At 51.1% G+C, this 20,692-nt stretch overlaps 8 protein-coding genes across 8 annotated transcripts; 4 read left to right on the top strand and 4 right to left on the bottom strand.

Moving 5' to 3' along the window:
• Positions 1–1,097: 1,097 nt before the first annotated feature.
• GT037_001903 (oxidase protein) lies at positions 1,098–4,543 on the top strand (the record flags this gene model as incomplete). Its single annotated transcript, XM_038926950.1, has 4 exons — positions 1,098–1,575; positions 1,631–2,132; positions 2,199–2,391; positions 3,575–4,543. The coding sequence occupies 4 exons, from the start codon at positions 1,098–1,100 to the stop codon at positions 4,541–4,543; spliced, it is 2,142 nt and encodes a 713-aa protein (XP_038790242.1).
• A 39-nt stretch (positions 4,544–4,582) lies between these two features.
• GT037_001902 (uncharacterized protein) lies at positions 4,583–6,450 on the bottom strand (the record flags this gene model as incomplete). Its single annotated transcript, XM_038926949.1, has 3 exons — positions 4,583–5,494; positions 5,842–6,113; positions 6,243–6,450. 3 exons carry the CDS (start codon positions 6,448–6,450, stop codon positions 4,583–4,585), a joined length of 1,392 nt encoding a protein of 463 aa, XP_038790241.1.
• An 822-nt stretch (positions 6,451–7,272) lies between these two features.
• On the bottom strand, positions 7,273–8,262 carry GT037_001901 (uncharacterized protein; the record flags this gene model as incomplete). Its single annotated transcript, XM_038926948.1, has 3 exons — positions 7,273–7,284; positions 7,320–7,714; positions 7,815–8,262. 3 exons carry the CDS (start codon positions 8,260–8,262, stop codon positions 7,273–7,275), a joined length of 855 nt encoding a protein of 284 aa, XP_038790240.1.
• A 413-nt stretch (positions 8,263–8,675) lies between these two features.
• Positions 8,676–13,059, top strand: GT037_001900 (ddhd-domain-containing protein; the record flags this gene model as incomplete). Its single annotated transcript, XM_038926947.1, has 7 exons — positions 8,676–8,942; positions 9,034–10,498; positions 10,549–11,250; positions 11,310–11,761; positions 11,817–11,938; positions 12,211–12,607; positions 12,661–13,059. The coding sequence occupies 7 exons, from the start codon at positions 8,676–8,678 to the stop codon at positions 13,057–13,059; spliced, it is 3,804 nt and encodes a 1,267-aa protein (XP_038790239.1).
• Positions 13,060–13,381: 322 nt separating this feature from the next.
• GT037_001899 (uncharacterized protein) lies at positions 13,382–14,998 on the bottom strand (the record flags this gene model as incomplete). The annotated part of the gene is made up of 1 exon (XM_038926946.1): positions 13,382–14,998. One exon carries the CDS (start codon positions 14,996–14,998, stop codon positions 13,382–13,384), a length of 1,617 nt encoding a protein of 538 aa, XP_038790238.1.
• A 402-nt stretch (positions 14,999–15,400) lies between these two features.
• GT037_001898 (mandelate racemase muconate lactonizing protein) lies at positions 15,401–16,679 on the bottom strand (the record flags this gene model as incomplete). The annotated part of the gene is made up of 3 exons (XM_038926945.1): positions 15,401–16,148; positions 16,217–16,438; positions 16,504–16,679. The coding sequence occupies 3 exons, from the start codon at positions 16,677–16,679 to the stop codon at positions 15,401–15,403; spliced, it is 1,146 nt and encodes a 381-aa protein (XP_038790237.1).
• A 406-nt stretch (positions 16,680–17,085) lies between these two features.
• On the top strand, positions 17,086–18,126 carry GT037_001897 (dihydrodipicolinate synthetase family protein; the record flags this gene model as incomplete). The annotated part of the gene is made up of 2 exons (XM_038926944.1): positions 17,086–17,489; positions 17,583–18,126. 2 exons carry the CDS (start codon positions 17,086–17,088, stop codon positions 18,124–18,126), a joined length of 948 nt encoding a protein of 315 aa, XP_038790236.1.
• A 706-nt stretch (positions 18,127–18,832) lies between these two features.
• Positions 18,833–20,692, top strand: GT037_001896 (mfs general substrate transporter; the record flags this gene model as incomplete). Its single annotated transcript, XM_038926943.1, has 3 exons — positions 18,833–19,035; positions 19,092–19,705; positions 19,761–20,692. 3 exons carry the CDS (start codon positions 18,833–18,835, stop codon positions 20,690–20,692), a joined length of 1,749 nt encoding a protein of 582 aa, XP_038790235.1.

The following is a 20,692-nucleotide window of genomic DNA, read 5'->3' as shown; positions in this document are numbered from 1 at the left end:
TGTATGGAATCGCATTCTAATCTGGCGCCGAAGTCGGGCGGAATCATGACTGTATGCGTACGCAATGAGTGGGGGAGTACCTGCTATCGTAGCCAGGCATTTGTAAAGCAGTGAGAAGCTTGTACGCGGGCGAAGGAACATAATCCTAGTAAGGGGCCCGCAGTGTAACCACGGCAAGGATCAGCCTTTCCAACGGCACAGTTGGCCTGGGTGCGTCCCACATTGACAGCCAGAATTTTCGCCACTTATCTTTTACGATCTGGTTACTTCGGTACTTCTCGAAGACGTCGGGTGGGTCTTCAAGTTTTCGTGGTTAAAGAATTACTCGGGATCTCTGTTAAGGCGTCCAGGGTCTGTATGTGGCACGTAATTTCCTGATAACCCCAAGAAAATGAGAGTCGTAATTCAAGAGATTATGCAAAAGCGCGGTATGCGATGGTACCAGCCTTGAATTGAAAGCGTTGAGTGAGCGGGAACGGACCGTGCGAGGAGAGTGACAGTTTCGGCTTTCTGTATCCGGACACGGTTGGACCTTGCTGAACGGACCGTTTAGTCGGACCTATGCAGCGTGGCAGTACCGACCCCACCAGTGTTGTCGATCTGCCTATTCTTCCTTCCTTCGAACCCTTCCTCCGGTGAGCTTTGTTTCAGATCACGTATCTGGAATCGTCAGCCATGCTCCTTTTCAACATTCCGAAGTGTCCGCTGCGGATCTTTTTGTCTAGCCTCCTATGAGTCTCGTACCTGGCATAAGCGGAGCAGGAGCCATTGGCATCTTCCGTGCCGCGGCTGTTGGTGGCTTTCCACTACGTACTCTCTGGGTCGTTAAATGAGGATAGACGTTGCCTCACTCCTTGACCAGAGAAAGAGGCTAGTCCTTCACCTGTCAGATATTCCCCGACCCAATCGGGGACCTGCCTATACTCTGTGTGGTTCGTCCACTTTCAGCAGTTCGTCCGCGCCTCACCGCCCGGGCAGACACCCATGTAGTTCACATGGTGCTCGTAAGGCTCAACATGTAATTACCATTTCCTCGCCTCTCTTTGGTTGTTCGTTGTTTGCCTCGCAGTCCCTCTTTTTTCACCATTCCACTCACTATGAAGTTCTCATTTTCTCTTCTTACCCTCTTTTCGGGCAACATCCTTGTCAATGCCTTTCCTGCTCTTGACCCGAGTCACCTTGAAGGCCTTACACCAGAAAAGCTAGATGCAGCTATTCGATCGGTCAATGAGTTGAAGCAATCCAAGAGGTTCCTTGTAGACGTCAACAAACCCATCGATATCACCGGTAAACACGCTTTCCAGGCTCCCAAGGGTAAAGACCAGCGTGGACCTTGCCCTGGACTCAATGCTTTGGCCAACCATGGATACATTTCCCGCGATGGTGTTACCAGCTTTGTAGAGGTTGTTGCTGCCATCAATCAAGTGATGGGCATGGGGACAGAGCTCGCACTCGTACTCGGTATTATGGGTACAGTCTGGACAGGAAATCCACTTTCATTAGATCCGGGCTTCTCCATTGGAGGCCCAGCTATCGGCCCAGACAACATCCTAGGGAATCTTCTTGGCCTTCTTGGTACGTCAAACCATCCTACATTGCTTCCAACTCCCTCATGCTTACTGCTTGGTAGGTGATCCCCGGGGACTTCAAGGTTCGCACAACTGGATCGAGTCCGACTCATCCCTCACGCGCGATGACCTTTACGTTACGGGTGATGCATGGACAATGAATATGACTCTATTCCGCGATATCCATGATCGCGCCGACGAAAATGGTGTCATCTCTATGGATTTGCTGGCCGACCAGGCTGCCCGCCGCTGGGAGTACAGCGTCGCACACAATCCAAACTTCTACTATGGACCTGTTACCGGAATGGTTAGCCGCAACGCCGGTTATTTTTTCCTTGGCCGACTGCTATCAAACCACACGGCCGAGCACCCCGATGGTATTCTCACTCAAGAGGTCTTCCGTAAATTCTTTGGCGTCTACGAGGGAGATAATGGAACGTTTGAGTACCGCAAAGGCCACGAAACCATCCCTGAAAACTGGTACCGTAAGCCGATAGAGTATGGCCTTGTTCCTCTCAATCTCGACATTGTAAGCTGGGTCATGAAGCACCCAGTCCTTGGCAGGTACGTGAAAAATCTCAATCACTCTTTCCCCTGGGTGTTGACGTCAGTACTGATATCTCTTTGCAGCATCGGCGGCAACACAGGCACTGTAAACTCGTTCACTGGTGTCGATCTCGGTAACGTTACGGGTGGCGTAATAAACGTGACTTCCTTGCTCGAAAACAACAACCTCCTCTGTTTCGTGTTTGAGGTGCTCAAGACATTCTTGCCCAACTCGCTCTCTGGCTTACTGGCCACGCTTGAGGTCCCGATCAAATTGGTAACCGATACCCTTGCCGCGCCGCTTCTGGATCTTGCATGTCCCGCGTGGAAGGATCTGACAGAGGGTGGCGAGCCGCTATGGGATGCTCTTCAGGAGAACTTCCCTGGAGCTCTCAAAGCTGGGTCCAGTCTTTGAGTCAAGCTGTGAATAGATAATGCAGGCCTGCGGCTTACTGTAGTAATCAATAATCTTCACCATACCATATATGGAAAAACGCGCTCCAAGTCTATCGTGATGTCTTGCAGAATGTGAGCTGTACATGAGCATCGCGTTGAGACACTGTACTTTCTAAGATGCGCTGGACGGTAACGCTTCCGCGGCTGAGAATCATCTGACGGCTCATCGTCGATCTTGCAGGCCTCGCTGGCACTTGTTCGCGTCCGCTAGATATAGTGTGGTGTGGTATCTCTGACCTGGGAACAGCAACTTGCAGTCGCACAAGGCTGGCATTGGTAGTTTGTGTGGTGGTCAACATTGTGAAAGAGCATTGTAGAACGTAAGGTGGCTAGATAAATTACGTAGGTGGCGCTACGCGTTCGCGTCACGTCGCGTCAGAATAAGCCTAACCAAGTATAGACTAACTCATATGTCGCAAACATATGTGGGCAGTGCTACGAACGCTTGATCTTGGAAGATGCGACGAGAGGGCTGTTTGTTTTTGTGTTAGATTGACAAAAGAAGACGCAAGTATTGGTGTATATAGATGTTTCACACCTTTTTGTACCAAGTTTCATTCTCCCTCATCCGCACATTATGCAAAAGTTCTACCTGAGATGGCAGATACCTAGGTATTCTTAGGTACATAATAATTTGAACAAGACGATATGATTGGGAAGAAATATCCGGACTAGACAAGTAACATCCAGCTGTGGGTATGACTGACCACGAATGCAGGGCTATATTCTGAACAGTGCATTACGACAGTGCCAGGATGTCAAGGTGTTGGCGTTGGGTAATGTTCACAATGGCTTTGTGTACCTGTGTACATTAAACCAACCGAGCTTACAGCTAAAGCATACACTTGCACAGTTTTCCCGATGCTTCACTCATCGATATAGTGACGGTCAGTCTACCTTTGCTTGAAAGTAGGTAGTGTTGTGAAACAATCGCTCGTAAGCTTACGTAGAGTTCTCTTTTGTATACACAACTCTCGACTCGCCAAACCAATTCGAACTGTCAGCTGGTGGCCTACCACATTCAAGTGTCAAAAATGAGTAACAGCATTGATACGCGCAAGATCAAGTCGACTTTAACATACCATGATGCCGTCGCCAAAGGGGAACGTCTACTCAGTCTCACTGTCGCGGATGTCGCCAGCGGCCCGTCCCAAAGCCAATTTCAAGACTGTAGAGATCTGGAAGAATGGGGCTGGGGTACGTTTACTCTTGCTTCCACCGGATCCTACCCCAGTGGCGATCTAATCCAGGCCTTGAGCACAAATCCAAAATCCTTTCCTCCCAATATCCTCACAGTAGGTAAGCTTACGCTGCATGAGGACACCGTTACAGTGGATGACAAGACCTATCCAGCTACAATGGGGCAGATCCAGAGCGTGTTCAACGCAAAAGCCGGCATTCTGCTAGCGGAATGCAATACGACACCAATGGCGATGATGAACCCATGTAGGAATATAGATCCAGAGACGCTGGTAGCCGGTCTGCCGAAGCTACGGTATTGGTCCGATGTCGCATTTCTGCAATGGAAGTCACTGGCGCCACCTACCGAGCAAGCTCAAATACCAGAGCTGAAGATTGTAGTGAGATACGCGATCCTCAACCTCGATACTCGGGCAGTGTGCAATACTATTCTTGCTTCTCTTCGCAGACGGCGACAAGAGAAAGCGAAGCCCGGGGTTTCGTATGATAACTGGTTTCCGAGATGGCCAGGAACAAGCTTCCCAATAGCCTCTGAAGAGGCCAAAGCCTTGTGTGGGACTCCAAATGGAACCGGTGTGCTGTGGCTGCTTGCTCAACACAAGGTAGGATTGGGTTGCAAGACTGTCGATAAGGTGAAGATGTTTTATCGAGATGAAAATGCCATAGGACTGAGTGGAGTGCCAACATTAATCTTCTACCTCAAAGATGTTGCAGAAAGTCTTGATATAGAAAGGGTAAAGAGTGTGGTCGCAAATGATGGTTTGGAAAGTTAGAGAAGATACTATCAGCTGCTAATTTCGCGAATGTTGAGTCTACATTAAAACCTTGGTAAAAGCGTCACCAAGGCCTCTTTCCACAAGCCACTCTTCAATCGCCTTCATATCCCCTCTGTTCGCCCTTTGACCGCGTCTTTCACCAACCGTATCTGTAATCTCGGTCATGTCTAGAAACACCCTCTTTTCGCACTCTTCTCGATGTCGCTCGCTAACCTTCTTGTGATGCGCGGGTATGTCGCCCCAGCTTTCCGTCTTGATGAACTTCATATAGTCATCGATGCTTTGCGACCCACCTTCGACGCAGAGTAGACCGGGTTTGCCAGCGTAGAGGAAGCCGGTTAGCTGGTAGGACGGCGCGTACTTGATGAAGTCGTCGCGCTTGGAACGCGTACTGATCGACGGAAAATAGAACCACACTCTTACCAGCGGTCCGGAGTCCACGGTGGCGGTGTCTAGGGTAATATCCTTCGTCTCGATATTTGCGAGGTATTCGGCTGCCGCTTCTCGAATGAACTCAATGGTACCCAACAGGTCTTCATCTTCCGGAATATCCGCTGTCAACTGTGAGGTCGCAGCTTTGCTCATCCAATTCGGTTGTTGCACACGAACTCTAACCGATGGTGATTCAGAAGGCGCAATGTTCCCACTGTACGCAAACGGTACTCCGATGTCTAAGCGCAACGACTTGGAATCTGAAGCGGCTTCTTCGGCAATTGTGATCGGCAGATCAAGGAAGAGCGAGATACTTGGAGTCAGTTTGACAGCGATTCTAGACCTGACATCATCGGTGTCGCGCAAGATATCTAGTATTCCTTGAGAATTTTCATGGAAAGTAGTTTCTTCAGGGTACATAGCCAGCAAAAGGTCGACCTGGCCAATTTGAAGCTCCACCAGATCGGATGGTAGGATTTGCCATTGTTGCGCATCCATCATCATGATGCGATGTATCTGGATAGAGATTTGACTTGTTGGCAGATGGTGGGATGTGAGCTGGAAGAGACGCAGAGGTTTGGCGCACGCTCGCTGAGTAGAGCGAGGTCGGCGTCAATTTTTGGCCGCCCCCAGCCACACATAAAGCCAAAAGCGTCGCGACAGCAAGAGACATACAAGACGTTATTACCAAGCATATGCACATTATACTGCATATCTCGAGTCCAATAACATTTTCAATCATTTTGGCTTTGATCTAGCTATTTTTCATTTGCGCACTGGAAATGTCGTTACTCCAAAGGTGGGGACGCCTGCGTCTCTGTTAGCCTTGCTCCAGCCTCACAATACTCATTCGGTCCACATACCTGCCACATGTCGATCAACACACTGGACGTGCCGTTCCTTCTTATGACGCCAACAGCAGCCACATCATTCAACCACGCAGCAGTTCCGTTTGTGCTCGTCTCAAATCTTCCTCGCAACATTGACGGTGCGCCATCCACTGCAGGGGGCAAGCCTTCAGTCTGCACATAAATATATGTACCGTCATCGGTTTGAATATTGTATCGAGCATCTGGTCGAAACTTTCCTTGCGCGTCCGTCAGGCGCCAATCCGCACCAAGGTTAAGGACTTTGCCTATGAAACGTGAGTATTTCGCGGTATGAGTGACGTCATAGGATATAAAAAGAACGGTTTGTAACAAGAAAGGCAATACAACATATTTGGCATCGTCGGATACAGGATGCCTATAATGGAATTACTCACCAGAAATCCTAGGTCCTTTGAACGTGCCCCCAACAATAGGAATGACAATGCGTTCTTGCCCCGTTGGGATAGAGCCTAGCGAAAATCGTTCCCCCAGGTCTGCTTCCATGTGATAGATCAAAGTCATTTGGGGCGGTGCTGGTGTACTCTGCGCCATTGTGCTAGTGATGATAGTAGCAAATACAGTAAGAGTATTGAAGGGATGCATGATGGTAAGAGCTGAATATATCACTAAAGACTAGCGGAGGATTTTGGACGCCAAAGACATCATAGCCGCACCTTAGTTATATACATGTACTACATTACGCACAGAACCTCGGTGTCGTGCCGTTGTCAGGTACCGAAGACCGAAGGTCGATGCTGAAGCTTTCAATTCCGCGTTCCTGCAGTAACCCCGCAATCGGCATTTCGATGTACCCCAAATCGAGCGGCCCACATTACCTGAAGGAATTCGGTCCTTTGCCGTGTAAGAAATGTTTCTGGTTCTTGACATGGATGATATAGTTATGTCAAACTATGTAATAGCGGAAACATGGTTCATTGCCATCTTACACAAGTTGGCGTTAAAGGTTGCCATTCGTACATCACCAAAGCATAAATTCAATGATCGGCGCAAAAAGGGCGCAGACAACACTGTAAGCTGATGGCGCATATTCCTCGTCATTCTTCATGAGAGAACTTTTGATGACCCGTTGTCGGATTTAACATTGGCCATGGGCACACTCAAGTATACCTTACCAGCACTCAGCGTAGCATAAAGACGAGCTCCGGTCTTTCGTGCATGTGCACTCATAGGTTGAAAATTGTTGATCTATGAGCATGCTGAGGTCATTGCATTACTAAACGTCCCGGTACCGTTGCATCATGACTTGCTCCAGGAGATGCTCTCTCCCGCAAGGCTTGATATAGGCGCTGTTCTGCTGCATTGCTATGGAAGAAGGCTGCGGCATCGCTATGAGGCCACGACACACTCACTGATGCCGGGATCTGATCAATTAGCTGTCTGCAAAACAGCTCCATCTTTGTGTCTCTATTGTGCCCGCTGGCGGTATTAGACAGCTCGAACGTGATGCGTACACACTCAAGCTTGAACGTATCAAATATGGAGCTAATGCGGCTTGAGGGTGGTCCTGTCAAGTAGACCAGATGTTCGTGGACGCGGATCTCAAGCTCTTTGAGAAGCTCAAGGGTGGCTGAGTTGATCGTGGGCCTTACCCCTTGATAACAGACCTCGCCCTGACGCAACCGGCCTAGTGGTGACGAATCTACTCGTACGAACAGTCTCCAGTTCTTGTAGAAGTAGTTGATAACTTCGTCATGTAACTGCCTGTTGGCACGCATGATATTGAGACGCGGTCGTCTGACAACCTGAGATCGAGGTCTGAGGACGATACGACGCTCAGGAGGAAGAAGAAATGAGTACACATGTAGGCGCAGCTCGGCTGGGAGCCGGAGCAAAGGAAACGGCTGAACTAGTCAGTGTTAGTAAGATGGTGGCATAGGCACTGATGATAGACCTGCCTCGTTCCTCGAGTTTAGCGAAGGCGCCTTCGAGATTGGTGTCACACACACGGTCGATATCTCCCAGGACAGTTCTCACGTCGGAAAAGATACAGTCTATTCCTCTACACCCAGACAGATTGTAGTTGTTCACGTAAGGCCTGCCCTGTAAGACATGTTTGTATGCTTCAGCATAAACATCGGCGATGATATGTGGTCGTGCAAGACCTTTTACTACGAGGTAGAAAATCTCTGAGCCAGCAACGTACACAGTTTCTTCAAAAGGTCGTGTTTGACATGCACTGGTGATGGTTGCGATATCAGCTTGGTCATGATTTTCCGGGCGAATGCTCGATACGGCGTTGTCGAGGGCTTGCAGCTTTAGCTTCAGATGCACGGCATCGGTGACGGAGAAGCGCGAAAACCGCCGCTCTGCGTCGGTCACGGTTGGAGTCAGGAGCGGATTAGATGGCGGCGTTGGATTGCGCGCATTCAGATCGTGTATGGTGTGAACTCTCATGGCGTTTGGATTTCGGCGGTGTGTTTGCAGTGTTGGTTGATGGGAGACGATGGATACGCGATACGAGTGGAAGAGCTGTGGGCTGCCCCACGCGTCTGTGGTGATGTAACTAGTCTGTGTCGCAGCCGCAGCAGCGCCGGAGCAGGCACATGCAAGACACGACACGAGCACATGCAATCAAATGTTTCTGACACCTGCCACCGCCTGATGACTGTATAACATGCATCTTGCTGCCATGCTCCTCTAGCCATACCACCGACGCCAAGACGTTTGCTCGACGCGTCCATCTTCGCGGGCCTGCCCGATCGCCCCGCCTGAGGCCACTGTCTCCACCGTTTCAAGCTTCACGATATCGCGCAAAGTCCTGGCTGGCCAAGCTTCGTGTTGGCGGCGACGTCCCTCCAGTTGACAGGATGACTGTACCGGACAACAAGCAGGGCTTTCTTTCCAATCTATCACCATGGCCATCGCGGGCAGGTACGCCCAAGCCTCCGGCGCCCGAGGGAAGTGCGGATAAGGCCAAGAAGATGGAGCAGGAGAGGGACAAGGACAGAGCTGCGGCGATACTGGCTGCTCAGCAAGGAGGAGACCATGTGATTGATCGGAGACACAGGCTGAGTCTCAAGCGCTACCCCCCAGACTGTCCTCCGCTGGCTGTGAGGTGGTTCCATGCTATAGATGTAAGTAGTCAATATACACTGCGCTCACGTCAAGCTTCCTGTTCTTTGCAATGCCAGAGCTGCCTTTTGATTGCGACACTGACCTTGGCAGACACCCAAGCGCAAACCACTTTCGAAGCATGCCATGGCCCCCGATACCGCCTTGCCCAAACCTAAGAAGTGGATACCCTTCGGTGCCGGAGACTCTCGCGCCATTGAGGCGGCCTTCCAAAAGACTGCCGACGAAGCCGATGCCGACGAACTGAGAAGGGGCATTGCTAGTCCTACTACGCCTACCCAATCCAATAACACACCTCCCAAAACCACAAAGGTGCCCGTCAACGAGGACTACCTGTTCGATGTCGAGATCGAGACACGCGAGTTGGCACCATCATACTGGCTGGGTCCTGTTTACGACGTCAAGCGGGGGACATGGTTCACACCAGACGGGGAGGCCGTCGACGAAGGTTTAGCCATGCAACTAGAGGAAGGATATCTCAAGGTGAAGCCGTGGAAGTTTGGAAAGCCAGATGAGAAGCGGGCAGTATCGCAGCCTCGTGCTCGGCCACTTTCCATGGGTCCGAGTGCTGGCGACGACCACCGCAAGGAGCTGGCTAGGCTGAATCGCGACTCAACCTCAAATCCAGTTACACCCAAGTCATCGTACGACAGTCTGCGGAAAGAAGCCTCGAAACAATCAAACGATTCGAAACCAGGCGATGCATCTGCAGCCTCCAATGCGCCTGCCGACTTGCCGCGGACGCATAGACTCTTCGGCGCCCACCTGAACTCCACTGTCACATACCAGGACGAGACGACAGCGTGGATGTTGACCGATGACATGTGGTCTCGCATGGGCAGTACGTTGTACCAGCGCTTCGCCGGAGGAGCGCACTATGCTGGATACAAGTACATCCGTGGATACACCAATCCCAAAGAGAAGAAGAAGCAGCCAACTCCTGCCAAGGGTCCTCAGAGCGCAAAGCAGACGGACCGGCCTTCAACGCCTGCTCTGGCATACGGTTCAGATCACGGCAATTCTGACGTCAATACAGATGGAGAGAACTCAGAGAACGAGCGAAGCATGTCGCCTTCCCAAACACGCAGACGCAACCTGGAAAGGCAAGTCTCATCGCTCATGACATCCTCAAAGCCAGAATATGAGCAGCAACAGGAAGAAGAGATGCGAAAACGTGAGGAGAAAGAGATGCGTGAAGATTACAAAACACAGCATGGCAGTGATCAAGATCGTGAGATTGAGCATCTGCTCCTAGTAACGCATGGTATTGGACAACGGCTTGGAATGCGAATGGAGTCCATCAACTTCATTCACGACGTGAACACTATGCGCAAGTCCCTCAAATCTGTATACGCAGCTTCGCCTGACCTCCAAGCCTTGAATGCGGAGACGGAATCGGAGAGCAAGAACAATCGCATACAAGTCATTCCCATCATCTGGAGACACTTGTTGGACTTCCCCAAGCAAAGCCTGAAGCACAACCGTAAAGAACACGACTTGGGCGACCTCGATCACGAAGATGAAGAGTACCCCAATCTCGAAGATATAACCGTTGAAGGTACGTCGCGCAATCAGATTTAAGACTTTGACCCTTACTGACTACTGCAGGCGTACCCGCTGTCCGCAATTTCCTTACTGATCTGGCGCTTGACATTCTACTATATCAAAGTCCTGCATACAAAGGTCACATCTCTCGAATCGTTGTGAACGAGCTAAACCGCACTTACCGGCTATTCAAGGAGCGAAATCCGTCTTTTAAGGGAAAAGTGAGTTTAGTTGGGCATTCTCTCGGGTCAGCTATCATGTTCGATATCCTTTGCATACAGAAAGACCCAAGAGCCAAGCCAAGCTCGCAGTCGATCAAGCAACGAAGGTCTACTGAAGAGGGCTTGAAGCTGGACTTTGAGGTGGAAGACTTTTATGCTCTGGGCTCACCCATTGGACTGTTCCAGATGTTGAAGGGACGAACGATTGTCGGAAGACCGCAGACTTCTGCTACCGCGTTTGTGCCGCCGAAGACACCGGCTACATCTATCGATGATCCATTCTCGCAAGGTGGAGATGAACATGCGTTTGACATTACGACATCCTCACCTCTTTGCAAGCAAGTCTTCAACATCTTCCATCCGACTGATCCGATAAGTTACCGAATTGAGCCTCTGATCTCACCAGCCATGTCAGCGCTCAAAGCCCAGCCTTTGCCATATACCAAGAAAGGCATCTTTGGTGCGCCAGCGTCTCAAGGCTTCACCGGCATTGGTCAACGAGTTGGTCAGGGCGTGACTGACTTTTGGACTTCTCTTGGATCAGGTGAGTCAACATCACCTATGCTGACTAGGAACTTAAATACTGACACCAATTGACTCCAGGCATTGCTAGTGGACTGCTCAACCGCAGTCTCGGCATATCAGGAACAGAAATGACCGGCGCAGGCAACAGTACACAAGGACAACGCAGTTCCCGCCCACTTAGCGCCACCGCACCTCCCTCGAGCAACACCGCAAATCTCGTTCCAGGCCTCAATGAGCCCACCAGCGCCTTCATTAGCGAAGAACGTCGTCGCCGTCTCGGACAAGAAACCATTGCCGAAGGTGAAGACGGCGAGCATCCTCCCACGCTCATCGAAGGCGACATAGAGACCCTTTTCGCTGGCTTCCAAAAGCGAAGAAAGAGCCAGCAGAGTGAAGACGGCGAGCGAGACGTTGAAAAGGACCTTGAATGGCAGGAGCTAGAAGAACGAAGCCGGAAACTCAAGAAGGAGGAACAGAAAGTGCGCGCGCTGAATAGCAACGGTCGTGTGGACTACAGTATTCAAGAAGGCGTAAGTGATGACTGCTCTTCTATCACTTTTTCTAGACCGTCTAACATGGTTACAGGCTTTCGACATCTCGCTGCTGGCCAGTATAGCGAGTCACATGACGTATTGGGCTGACGAGGATGTGTCACATTTCATGATCTCACAACTATTGGCAAGGCATCGTGTTTTCAAACCGAAGGAGTAATTGATATTTGAAGAGTAGGCAATAGATTGGCGATATACCCTGTATAGATCCAAGACATGTTTCATTCAATGACGGATGTTGGATGTGAGTATGAGCTCTTGCACCTTCCCATCGTACGCCAGTAGAAGTTCGACAGGTCAATTCCTCGTATTTGGCAAATCTAGTGCACGTGCGTTTGCTGTCTATATCATCTCGATGGCTGTCGTTTGCTACATCTTCTCCCATCTCGACAGTACAGCACGTACCTTCCTTGCTTTCGCTCTTACAGTTCTGCATTAGAAGGCGCGGTCGACACTTTCACCACTCACACTCAACGCACAGTCACCCACTCGAATATTGCTCAGCTCGTTGCAAAGACAGCGGTCATGACGCCAACACACTCAACAGCTTCTATGACCGCATCGCCAACTATGGCGGACCCGAACTCCACTCCGACCGTCGCACCCACTGCCGTCTCTGCACCCAATTTTCTATGTCGCGCCCAAAGACGATTTGTGGATTCGTTCGTCCCCGATTGTGTACGCCAAGAATATCGAAGAATCATCGCAAGTTTGTTTACGTACAAATACGCGTACGTCGCACTTGCTACCACTGTTCTCTTCGCAGCTGCCGAGTATGAGCAGCCTGGGTACTTTCCGAGACCCCACGAGTTGACCGTTGGAATGGTATGTTACCTCGCCCGCGACATATGTGGTTGATGAGAACTAACAGTTACAAGGTCGGCGGTCTATGTGCATCTGCACTCTTGTTTTCCACCTACGCTCTGATGGAGTATGCTAGCGATCAAACGTGGTTCTGGAATGAGGAGGGCTTTGTCTGGCCATGGGTGGGGATACTCTGGAGCTTTACAGTGTACAACGACGAGACGCTGAGCGATAGTGTGGCTGTGCACAACGTCACGGCTTCTCCCATTGTCGCATCTACTACCCCAGCTGGCTCGCCGGCTCGACATGACATCATCATTCCGCCTACACCCTTACTACCTCGTGGCCTTCGACCCTTCTACCTGCCTCCACCGCCGACACATCACTCCGGAATCTTGGGCGAATCGCCAATGCCAATCAAGTTTAAGCATTTCAGCGGACATTCGGATCTGGAGGACGTAGATGAGGAGTAGCACCGGAAAGTCAGGAGGTATCCGCAGATGTTTGCAACGAGTTTCCAGAAAGTGTCAAGGTGCTGTGAGTGCTTCGAGAGTGTGGAGACTGATCGATATCCCAGCTTGAAGTACTTGAACATAGTCAGGGTAGGCCGTAATGATTGTTTTCCACACTGGCAGATATGATTTGAATATGACATGAGAAGATAGAAAAGGGTACCGTTCTCAACTATCTACTGACTGTGAAGAGCAGCACCTATTGTGGACCAGCCAACAACAAGCATACAAAAGAAAAGCAAACCAGTAAGGCGCTCTCAAACAAGAAGAACTGCTCAACACCTCACCAATCACGACCTTTGCCCTTATCAGGAGCTTCACGAAGAAATCTCACCCAGTGGACTTGGTGCAGCTTCACCAACACCACCACCTGTCCGTATATAGCAGGATCCAGTTCCTGCTGCAGCTTCGTCTTCCTGACCTGCCACCAATGCTTCTCCAAGTAACGCCACGCCCGCGCCCACTTGAAGAAGTCACCCTTCACGAACAGTTGCTGCTGACCTCCATTGTCAGCTACAAATCCCCTCACCAACTCATCCACACGTGCCAGCACGGTGATGAGTTGACCAAGGGCCACAGTCCCACCAGGGGGTTGCGGTCGAGTGGATCCGCATTGCCAACGCAGGAGGTTAGCCAGGCGGCGAAGTCCATTCTCCTTGTCCCGAAGATTGTGCTCGAAAGAGGCGATAGTGGAACCGGAGATGTATCCAGCAATGTTTTCGAGCCCGCACCCGGTCACCATTGGAATATCGGCTTGCATGAGGGAGTCGAGGGTGGTGAATCCAGCGTCCCAGTATTTCTCCATGAGAGAATCGTCGTCGTCTCTGTCGTCTTCGAAGCGAGGTTCGTAGACCCTCTTGAGGATTCGTCGATCACGGGGGCGACCGGAGGTAGAACAGAAAGGTGTTGGAGAGGAGAAAGGGGAGGGTGTCGTGAAGTCGAAGACGGCATCGAAAGTGCTATTAGAGGGAGGAGCGGGAGTAGGCATAGCGGAAACACCAATAGATCTACCACCAAAGGCGAAAGGAGAGGAGGCAGGGGGAGTCAGAGCAACGATTCCACATATGTCATCAGCCTGGGGCTTATGGTCAGCCCCAGCCGAAAGAGAAGTCGGGAGAGGAGGAGCCAACGGCATCGGAACCGAGGGTGTGAGGTCGGGCAGCACCATAGTCAGGGAACCCGAAGCATACTTAGCAGGTGTTGCCAGCGACAACCCACCAAACAGAGGCTGTGGCTGTGGCAGTGGTGCTGGAGCCGGCAGCGGAAAGACGTGTGTGAGTCCCTGTGGTAGGGAGGGGATGCCAGCCAGGATGGAGGCGACCGAGCGAGGAGGCGGAGAGACGACAATAGGTGTTGGTGCAGGATCAGGCGGAACGGGAACGGTCACAGGTGCAGAAGCTGCAACAAAAGCAGGAGGAACCGCGACAGGAGGAGAACACGGAGCGATGATGGGCGAAGGGGGAGGAGAATTCGGAAGAGGAATCATCCTCGCGGCCAACCTCTCACCACGGACCGCAGCCCACTTCCACCCGTTTATCGGATGCCAAACTCTCTCCATCAGGCCATCGGCCTCGGTGGATTTGACATTCAGAAAAGTGTCGTTCTTGTCCTCGACAGGGCGGTGCCGAGGAGGCGAGAGGAGGGAGCCAGGGTGTGCCCACGCAGGAACCGGAGGAGGAGACCGAGACCGAGATCGAGCGAGAGCCCGACGCTCTCGACGTGGCAGAGATGGCGATGCTACCGGATCAGCCGGAGCAGAGGCCGAAGGTGAAGAGGGAGGCGAAGATGATATGGTATGCGGACCAGCCGCAGGGACCGAAGAGGCAAGCGAGAAGAAGTCATGCTCGCAAGCGAGCCACCCCAAAAGAGTGAAGACGGCAGCGAAAAAGAGGAATGCCATTTAGGCGAGATTATGTGATGGTATTTATATGTGACAAGGATGGGTGTGAGCTGGAGAAAGAGGGGAGGGACAGGAGGGCCGCTGTTTATATACTTACCACCTGGGAGCTGCTGAGCAGCAGTAGATGGGACAATAGCTACATAGCTATTGTAAGTTGGGATAGTAAGACGTATTGAGTGCTGAAGATGACAATAGCAAAAGGTGAAGAGATGAAAATGGAAAGCTGACTATTGTGACCTTCACCTTGGAACACATCATGTAGTAGATAACACATGAGAGACCTAGGAGATATACAGCGTATTTGACCATTTCGGAAATCATGTGGAGATGAGTCGAATCCCTTTAGGCCATGCTATGTCACCTCTGCTTACCTCTAATGAATATCGTGAGAAAACCCACGCCCTACCACTCCCTGATCTCGCCTCCCGGCCCAATGAACCCTGGACTGATCCAAGCCTTTGCATCCTTACTCTCCCGTCTAATCATCTCCTCATCAACCTCAATTCCCAGACCTGGTCCCTTCATCAACTCAATATACCCATCCTTCACATCCCAGACCTCCGGATTCTTTGTGTAAGATGTGAGGTCCTGACTCCCAGCATTGTAATGGATCCCCAAACTCATTTCTTGAATCGCGAAATTAGGCAGTGTGCAATCTACTTGAACACATGCGGCAAGCGCAATAGGACCCAGCGGGCAATGTGGTGCGATGGCGACGTCATAAGTCTCGGCTGCGGAGGCTATACGTCGCATTTCTGAAATACCGCCAATGTGTGAGATGTCAGGTTGCAGAATATCAACGCAACCGGCTTCCAAGAAGGGCCGTACATCCCAGCGTGAGTGGAGACGTTCTCCCAATGCGATGGGGATGGAGGTTAGCTCGTGCAAAGACTTAATGCCGCCGATGTGTTCAGAAAGTAGAGGTTCTTCGATGAAAAGTGGGTGGTGTGGTTCCAGGGCGCGGGTGAGTTGCTTGGCCATGGGTTTGTGGATGCGGCCGTGGAAGTCCATGCCAGCGTCCATCCCGAGCTCTTTGACGGTTTTGAGACGGTCGACGGCCGATTGCAGGGTTGAAGGCGAGTCGAGCCAGCCTATATCTTCCGTTGCGTTCATCTTCACGGCGCGGAATCCTTGAGCTTTGCGTGCTAGACTATATCGATGTATTAGTATTGCTTTCCTGGACCTTTGCAGCAGGTCGGTCGTTACTTGATTACTTACGCTTGCTCCTTGACATCGTTTGGTCTATCTCCGCCAATCCAGGCATATACCTTGAGTCTGTCGCGCACCTTGCCGCCCAATATCTGATAAATTGGCACGTTGAGCTTTCTCGCTTTCAGATCCCATAATGCGATGTCAATGCCTGCTAGTGCGCTCATGAAAACTGGTCCGCCACGGTAGAAACTGGTTCGCCAGCACATCTGCCATATGTGTTCAATTTCACTTTGATGTAGTTAGCCTTCGGGATATCACGTACGACGTTGCTCTGGATATCAAGAGAATCTCACTCTGCTTCCAAGCCAACATATCGCTCAGCCCAAGCGTCCAAGCACCCTTCGACTGCTTGCGTGTGGCCTTCCAGTGATGCTTCACCCCAACCAAAATTCCCATCTGCATCCGTGATCTTGACGAATAGCCAGCGTGGTGGGACACGAAAGTATTCAATCTTTGCAATCTTGCCCATGGCTGCCGTTCTTCCTTGCTTTGCCTTACTAGCTCTTTTGATGTTCCAAGTGATCAAGGCGTAATACTCTTGGGGTGTCGAACAAGCCCCTACACCTCAAAGATGACATAGCCATCCCAATCCACATCAAAGTCATCTCGTCCAATCAGCGTATTGCCGCCGCCATGTCCCTTTCGTGGTAAGCCGAACGGCAGCGCGGGGTCAAAAGGGCCAGAAGAGCTCCACCGCGGGGCATGTAGCTTCGGCAGCTGGAGTAAAGGAACCCGAATAGCGGATGACCAAGGCGCGCAATAAAACTCAAGGCAATCGCAGCGCATAAGATCTTGTGGTTTGACTTTTGACCCCGACTAACCAAGAAACTCGTCACAAAGCGGCCAGAAAGCAATTCTACGCACAAGCCACCAACATGACCTCATCACCACCCACCGGCGTCTTCGTACCCGTCCCAACCTTCTTCAAACCCCAATCCGAATCAAAGTCGCTGCAACCTGCAGTCGATGTGCAAACGCAAGTTGAGCACTCTGTATTCCTAGCCAAAAATGGAGTGCGCGGTCTTGTCTTGCTCGGTTCCACGGGCGAGGCGATTCACATGTCGCGACAAGAACGCATCGACCTCGTTTCTGGTGTGCGCAAAGGGTTAGACGAGGCAGGCTTCAAGGACTACCCGATCATGGCTGGCACATTGATTAACAGTGTTGACGAGACATTGGAATGGTTAGAGGACTTCAAGAAGGCAGGCGCGCAATGGGGGCTCGTGCTCGCGCCAGGGTACTTTGGCGCAGCGGCGAGTCAAGAGGGCATTAGGGAATGGTATACGGTTGTTGCAGACAAAAGCCCTCTACCGGTACTAATGCACGTATCCATGGGCGGAAATGCATTCGCACTTTACTAACGTAGTGATAGCTACAACTACCCTGGCGTAACCAACGGTGTAATGGTCACACCCGAAACCTACCGCATCCTCGCCCAACACCCCAACATCGTCGGTTGCAAGATGTCGCATGCAGTCGTCTCATGGCACAACCAAGTGTCACTTGACCCCAAAATCGACCACAACAAATTCCGCGTCTACTCTGGTCTCGGCCAACAACTCGGTCCCATCGTCATTTTCGACGCGGCAGGTGTCATCGATGGTCTCGCGGCTATATACCCAAAGACTGTATGCTCTCTGATGAAGCTAGCCGAGACAAGGCCGATAACAGATGAGAATCTCAAGAAGATGAAGCAGTTGCAGTACACTGTCAGTACGGCCGAGGAGTACATTGGTAAGTACGGTATCGTGGGTATCAAAGAGGCAGTCAAGAGGGTCACCGGTTTCGGAACAATGGAAGGCGGAAGACTCCCAATCAAGGGTAAGCTGCCTAAGGGCGAGTGGGAGAAGTGGAACGAGACCTGGGAAAGGATACAAAACATGGAAGATTCATTGACTGAGAAGGACTTCAAGTAGAGTAAGCATTGCGAATTCAGGAAACCGCTTTGACAGAAGTCCAGGTGTTTCCCCATCGTTTTCCCCATTGTTGTGAACGCTATGCAAGCGCCATTCAGCGTTAGAAAACGAGGCGTGTCATATTCACGTCTAGCTACTGATCTAGATCAAGATAAGATAAGATGAAAAAAACCATCTGATATGCGCTCCACCCATCATCGAACCATGCGCAAATTTTCGCACGCCACAAAAGCATACTCGTCGCGCCTCTTTGTCCTAATGTCGCCAATCACAAACAAATCACGGGCGTGGAGCTCGTAGTACCGGAAAGGTGCCGAAGATGGTTTTCAGGCCGTCTCTAGACCCAGTCTAAGGATCCATCTGATAAGATTGGCCCATCAACACCATACTACGCGAAGTTAGATCATCTCCTGTTCGTGCCTAGTACGGTTAAGGACTTACCCAACACCTCGTGTATGCCGTCTGACTCTGTGGTCGCGAGGTCGTGGTCAAGCTCCGGGACAAGCTCTAGCTCCAAGGCGTCCAGTGCGAGAAGCTTTGGCTTGGATATGTTGGCCCACACAAGCATCACGCTTAGCTTGCGCTGCCGCGCAGCACCCAGAGCTGTGGGAATGTATTTGAACTTTGTGGCCCTGCCTGGTGGGATTGCTGTTCATTTCATTGCTCTGTCTATGTTTTCAGGTCGTTAAGACATTCGCTGGCGATCATGGATTCTATCGCTGCTGTTCAGCCCAACACCGAGCCTACCAGGGAAAAGAGCATTGGCAATATGTCTGTTGACGAGGAAGATGCGATTCGCAAGGTTGAGGAGGCTAATATGCCATCACATTCTGCGCAAGAGGGTGTGCGAGAGGTAGAGGCTGTCACTTTGGCGTGGACTAAGACATCTCTGGCATGCGCATTCATATGGTACGTCGCTCAACAGCTCAGCTATGTATTGACCCAGGAACTAACACAGCTCGCAGCATGTGGTTCTTGTACCTCACAAATGCTTTTCAATCATCCATTACCGGCAACCTAACGCCCTACGTAACCTCTGGATTCGAAGAACACTCGCTACTTACCGTCATTTCCATCGTATCCAACTCTATGGCCGCAGCCGTCTACATTCCGACCGCCAAGTTGCTTGATCTCTGGGGTCGTGCTGAAGGTTTCGCTACTATGGTGTGTTTTGCTACCCTTGGTTTGATCATCATGGCGGCGTCTACAAACCTGGCTACATACTGCGCCGCGCAGGTTTTTTACACGATTGGATTTGGTGGTATGATCTACTGTGTCGATGTCATCACAGCAGATTCCAGTAGTCTGAAGCACCGAGGTTTGGCTTTCGCTTTTACCTCTTCGCCATACATTATCACAGCATTCGCTGGACCAAAGGCGGCCGAGGGATTCTATAACAACATCAATTGGCGCTGGGGTTTCGGCACTTTCGCTATCATCCTGCCTTTTGTGGCTGCCCCACTGTTCGTTGTGCTGAAGCTCAACTTACGGAAGGCGAAGCAGACTGGTGTACTGGAGCGCGAGTTGAGTGGAAGAAACCTGATGCAGAGCATCATCTTCCATATTCGAGAGTTCGACGGTTCGTCTCATATGCTACTGCGTATGTGTATCAATTTATACTGATAGTTATACAGTTCCTGGTGCTTTCCTACTAGCCGCCGGTCTTGTCATTTTCCTGCTCCCGTTCACTCTCGCCGACTCAGCACCTAACGGTTGGTCAACGGGCTACATCATCGCGATGTTGGTCGTTGGTTTCATCCTACTCATATTGTTCGGCCTCCACGAGCGCTTCACGGCTGGAAAGCCCTTCCTGCCTTTCGATCTCTTGACTAGCCGCTCGGTCCTCGGCGCATGTCTCCTTTCCTTCACATACCAGATCTCGTATTACGCCTGGAACTCCTACTTCACTTCGTTCCTGCAGGTAGTCACCAACCTTACTATCGCTGAAGCAGGCTATGTTGCTTCGACCTTCGATGTGCTTTCTGGTGTCTTGCTCCTGTCGGTGGGTCTCATCATCAGCAAGACTGGCTACTTCCGCTGGCTTCTCTTCATCGCCGTACCAATCTATATTCTTGGTCAAGGTCTCATGATCTACTTCCGCCACCCAAACACCAGCGTCGGATATCTGGTCATGTGCCAAGTCTTTATCGCAATCGGTGGTTCTATCATCATTCTCTGCGAGCAGATTGCCGTCATGGCTGCCGCAGACCATCAACACATTGCATCGGTACTCGCTCTTCTAAACATCTTTGGATGGCTAGGCGGTGCAGTTGGATCCACCATCTCCGGTGCTATCTGGACGAACTCCTTCCCACAGGCCCTGATGGATTTGCTGCCAACTGAGGCCATGGAGAGCTTCGACCTTATCTATGGAAGTTTGGATGAACAGTTGAGCTATGAGAGAGGAAGTGTGACAAGGTTAGCAATCGAAGAGGCGTATGGTATCGCGCAGAAGAGGATGCTGATTGCGGGTACGGCAATCATGGGATTGTGTCTTGTTTGGGTCTTCTTGATCAAGAACTTCAACGTTGCGAGGATGCAACAAACCAAGGGACGAGTCTTCTAG

Source organism: Alternaria burnsii, assembly GCF_013036055.1.
Source record: "Alternaria burnsii strain CBS107.38 chromosome Unknown 750, whole genome shotgun sequence".
Lineage (NCBI taxonomy): Eukaryota > Fungi > Ascomycota > Dothideomycetes > Pleosporales > Pleosporaceae > Alternaria > Alternaria burnsii.
This window is presented reverse-complemented; position numbering and strand designations above follow the sequence as displayed.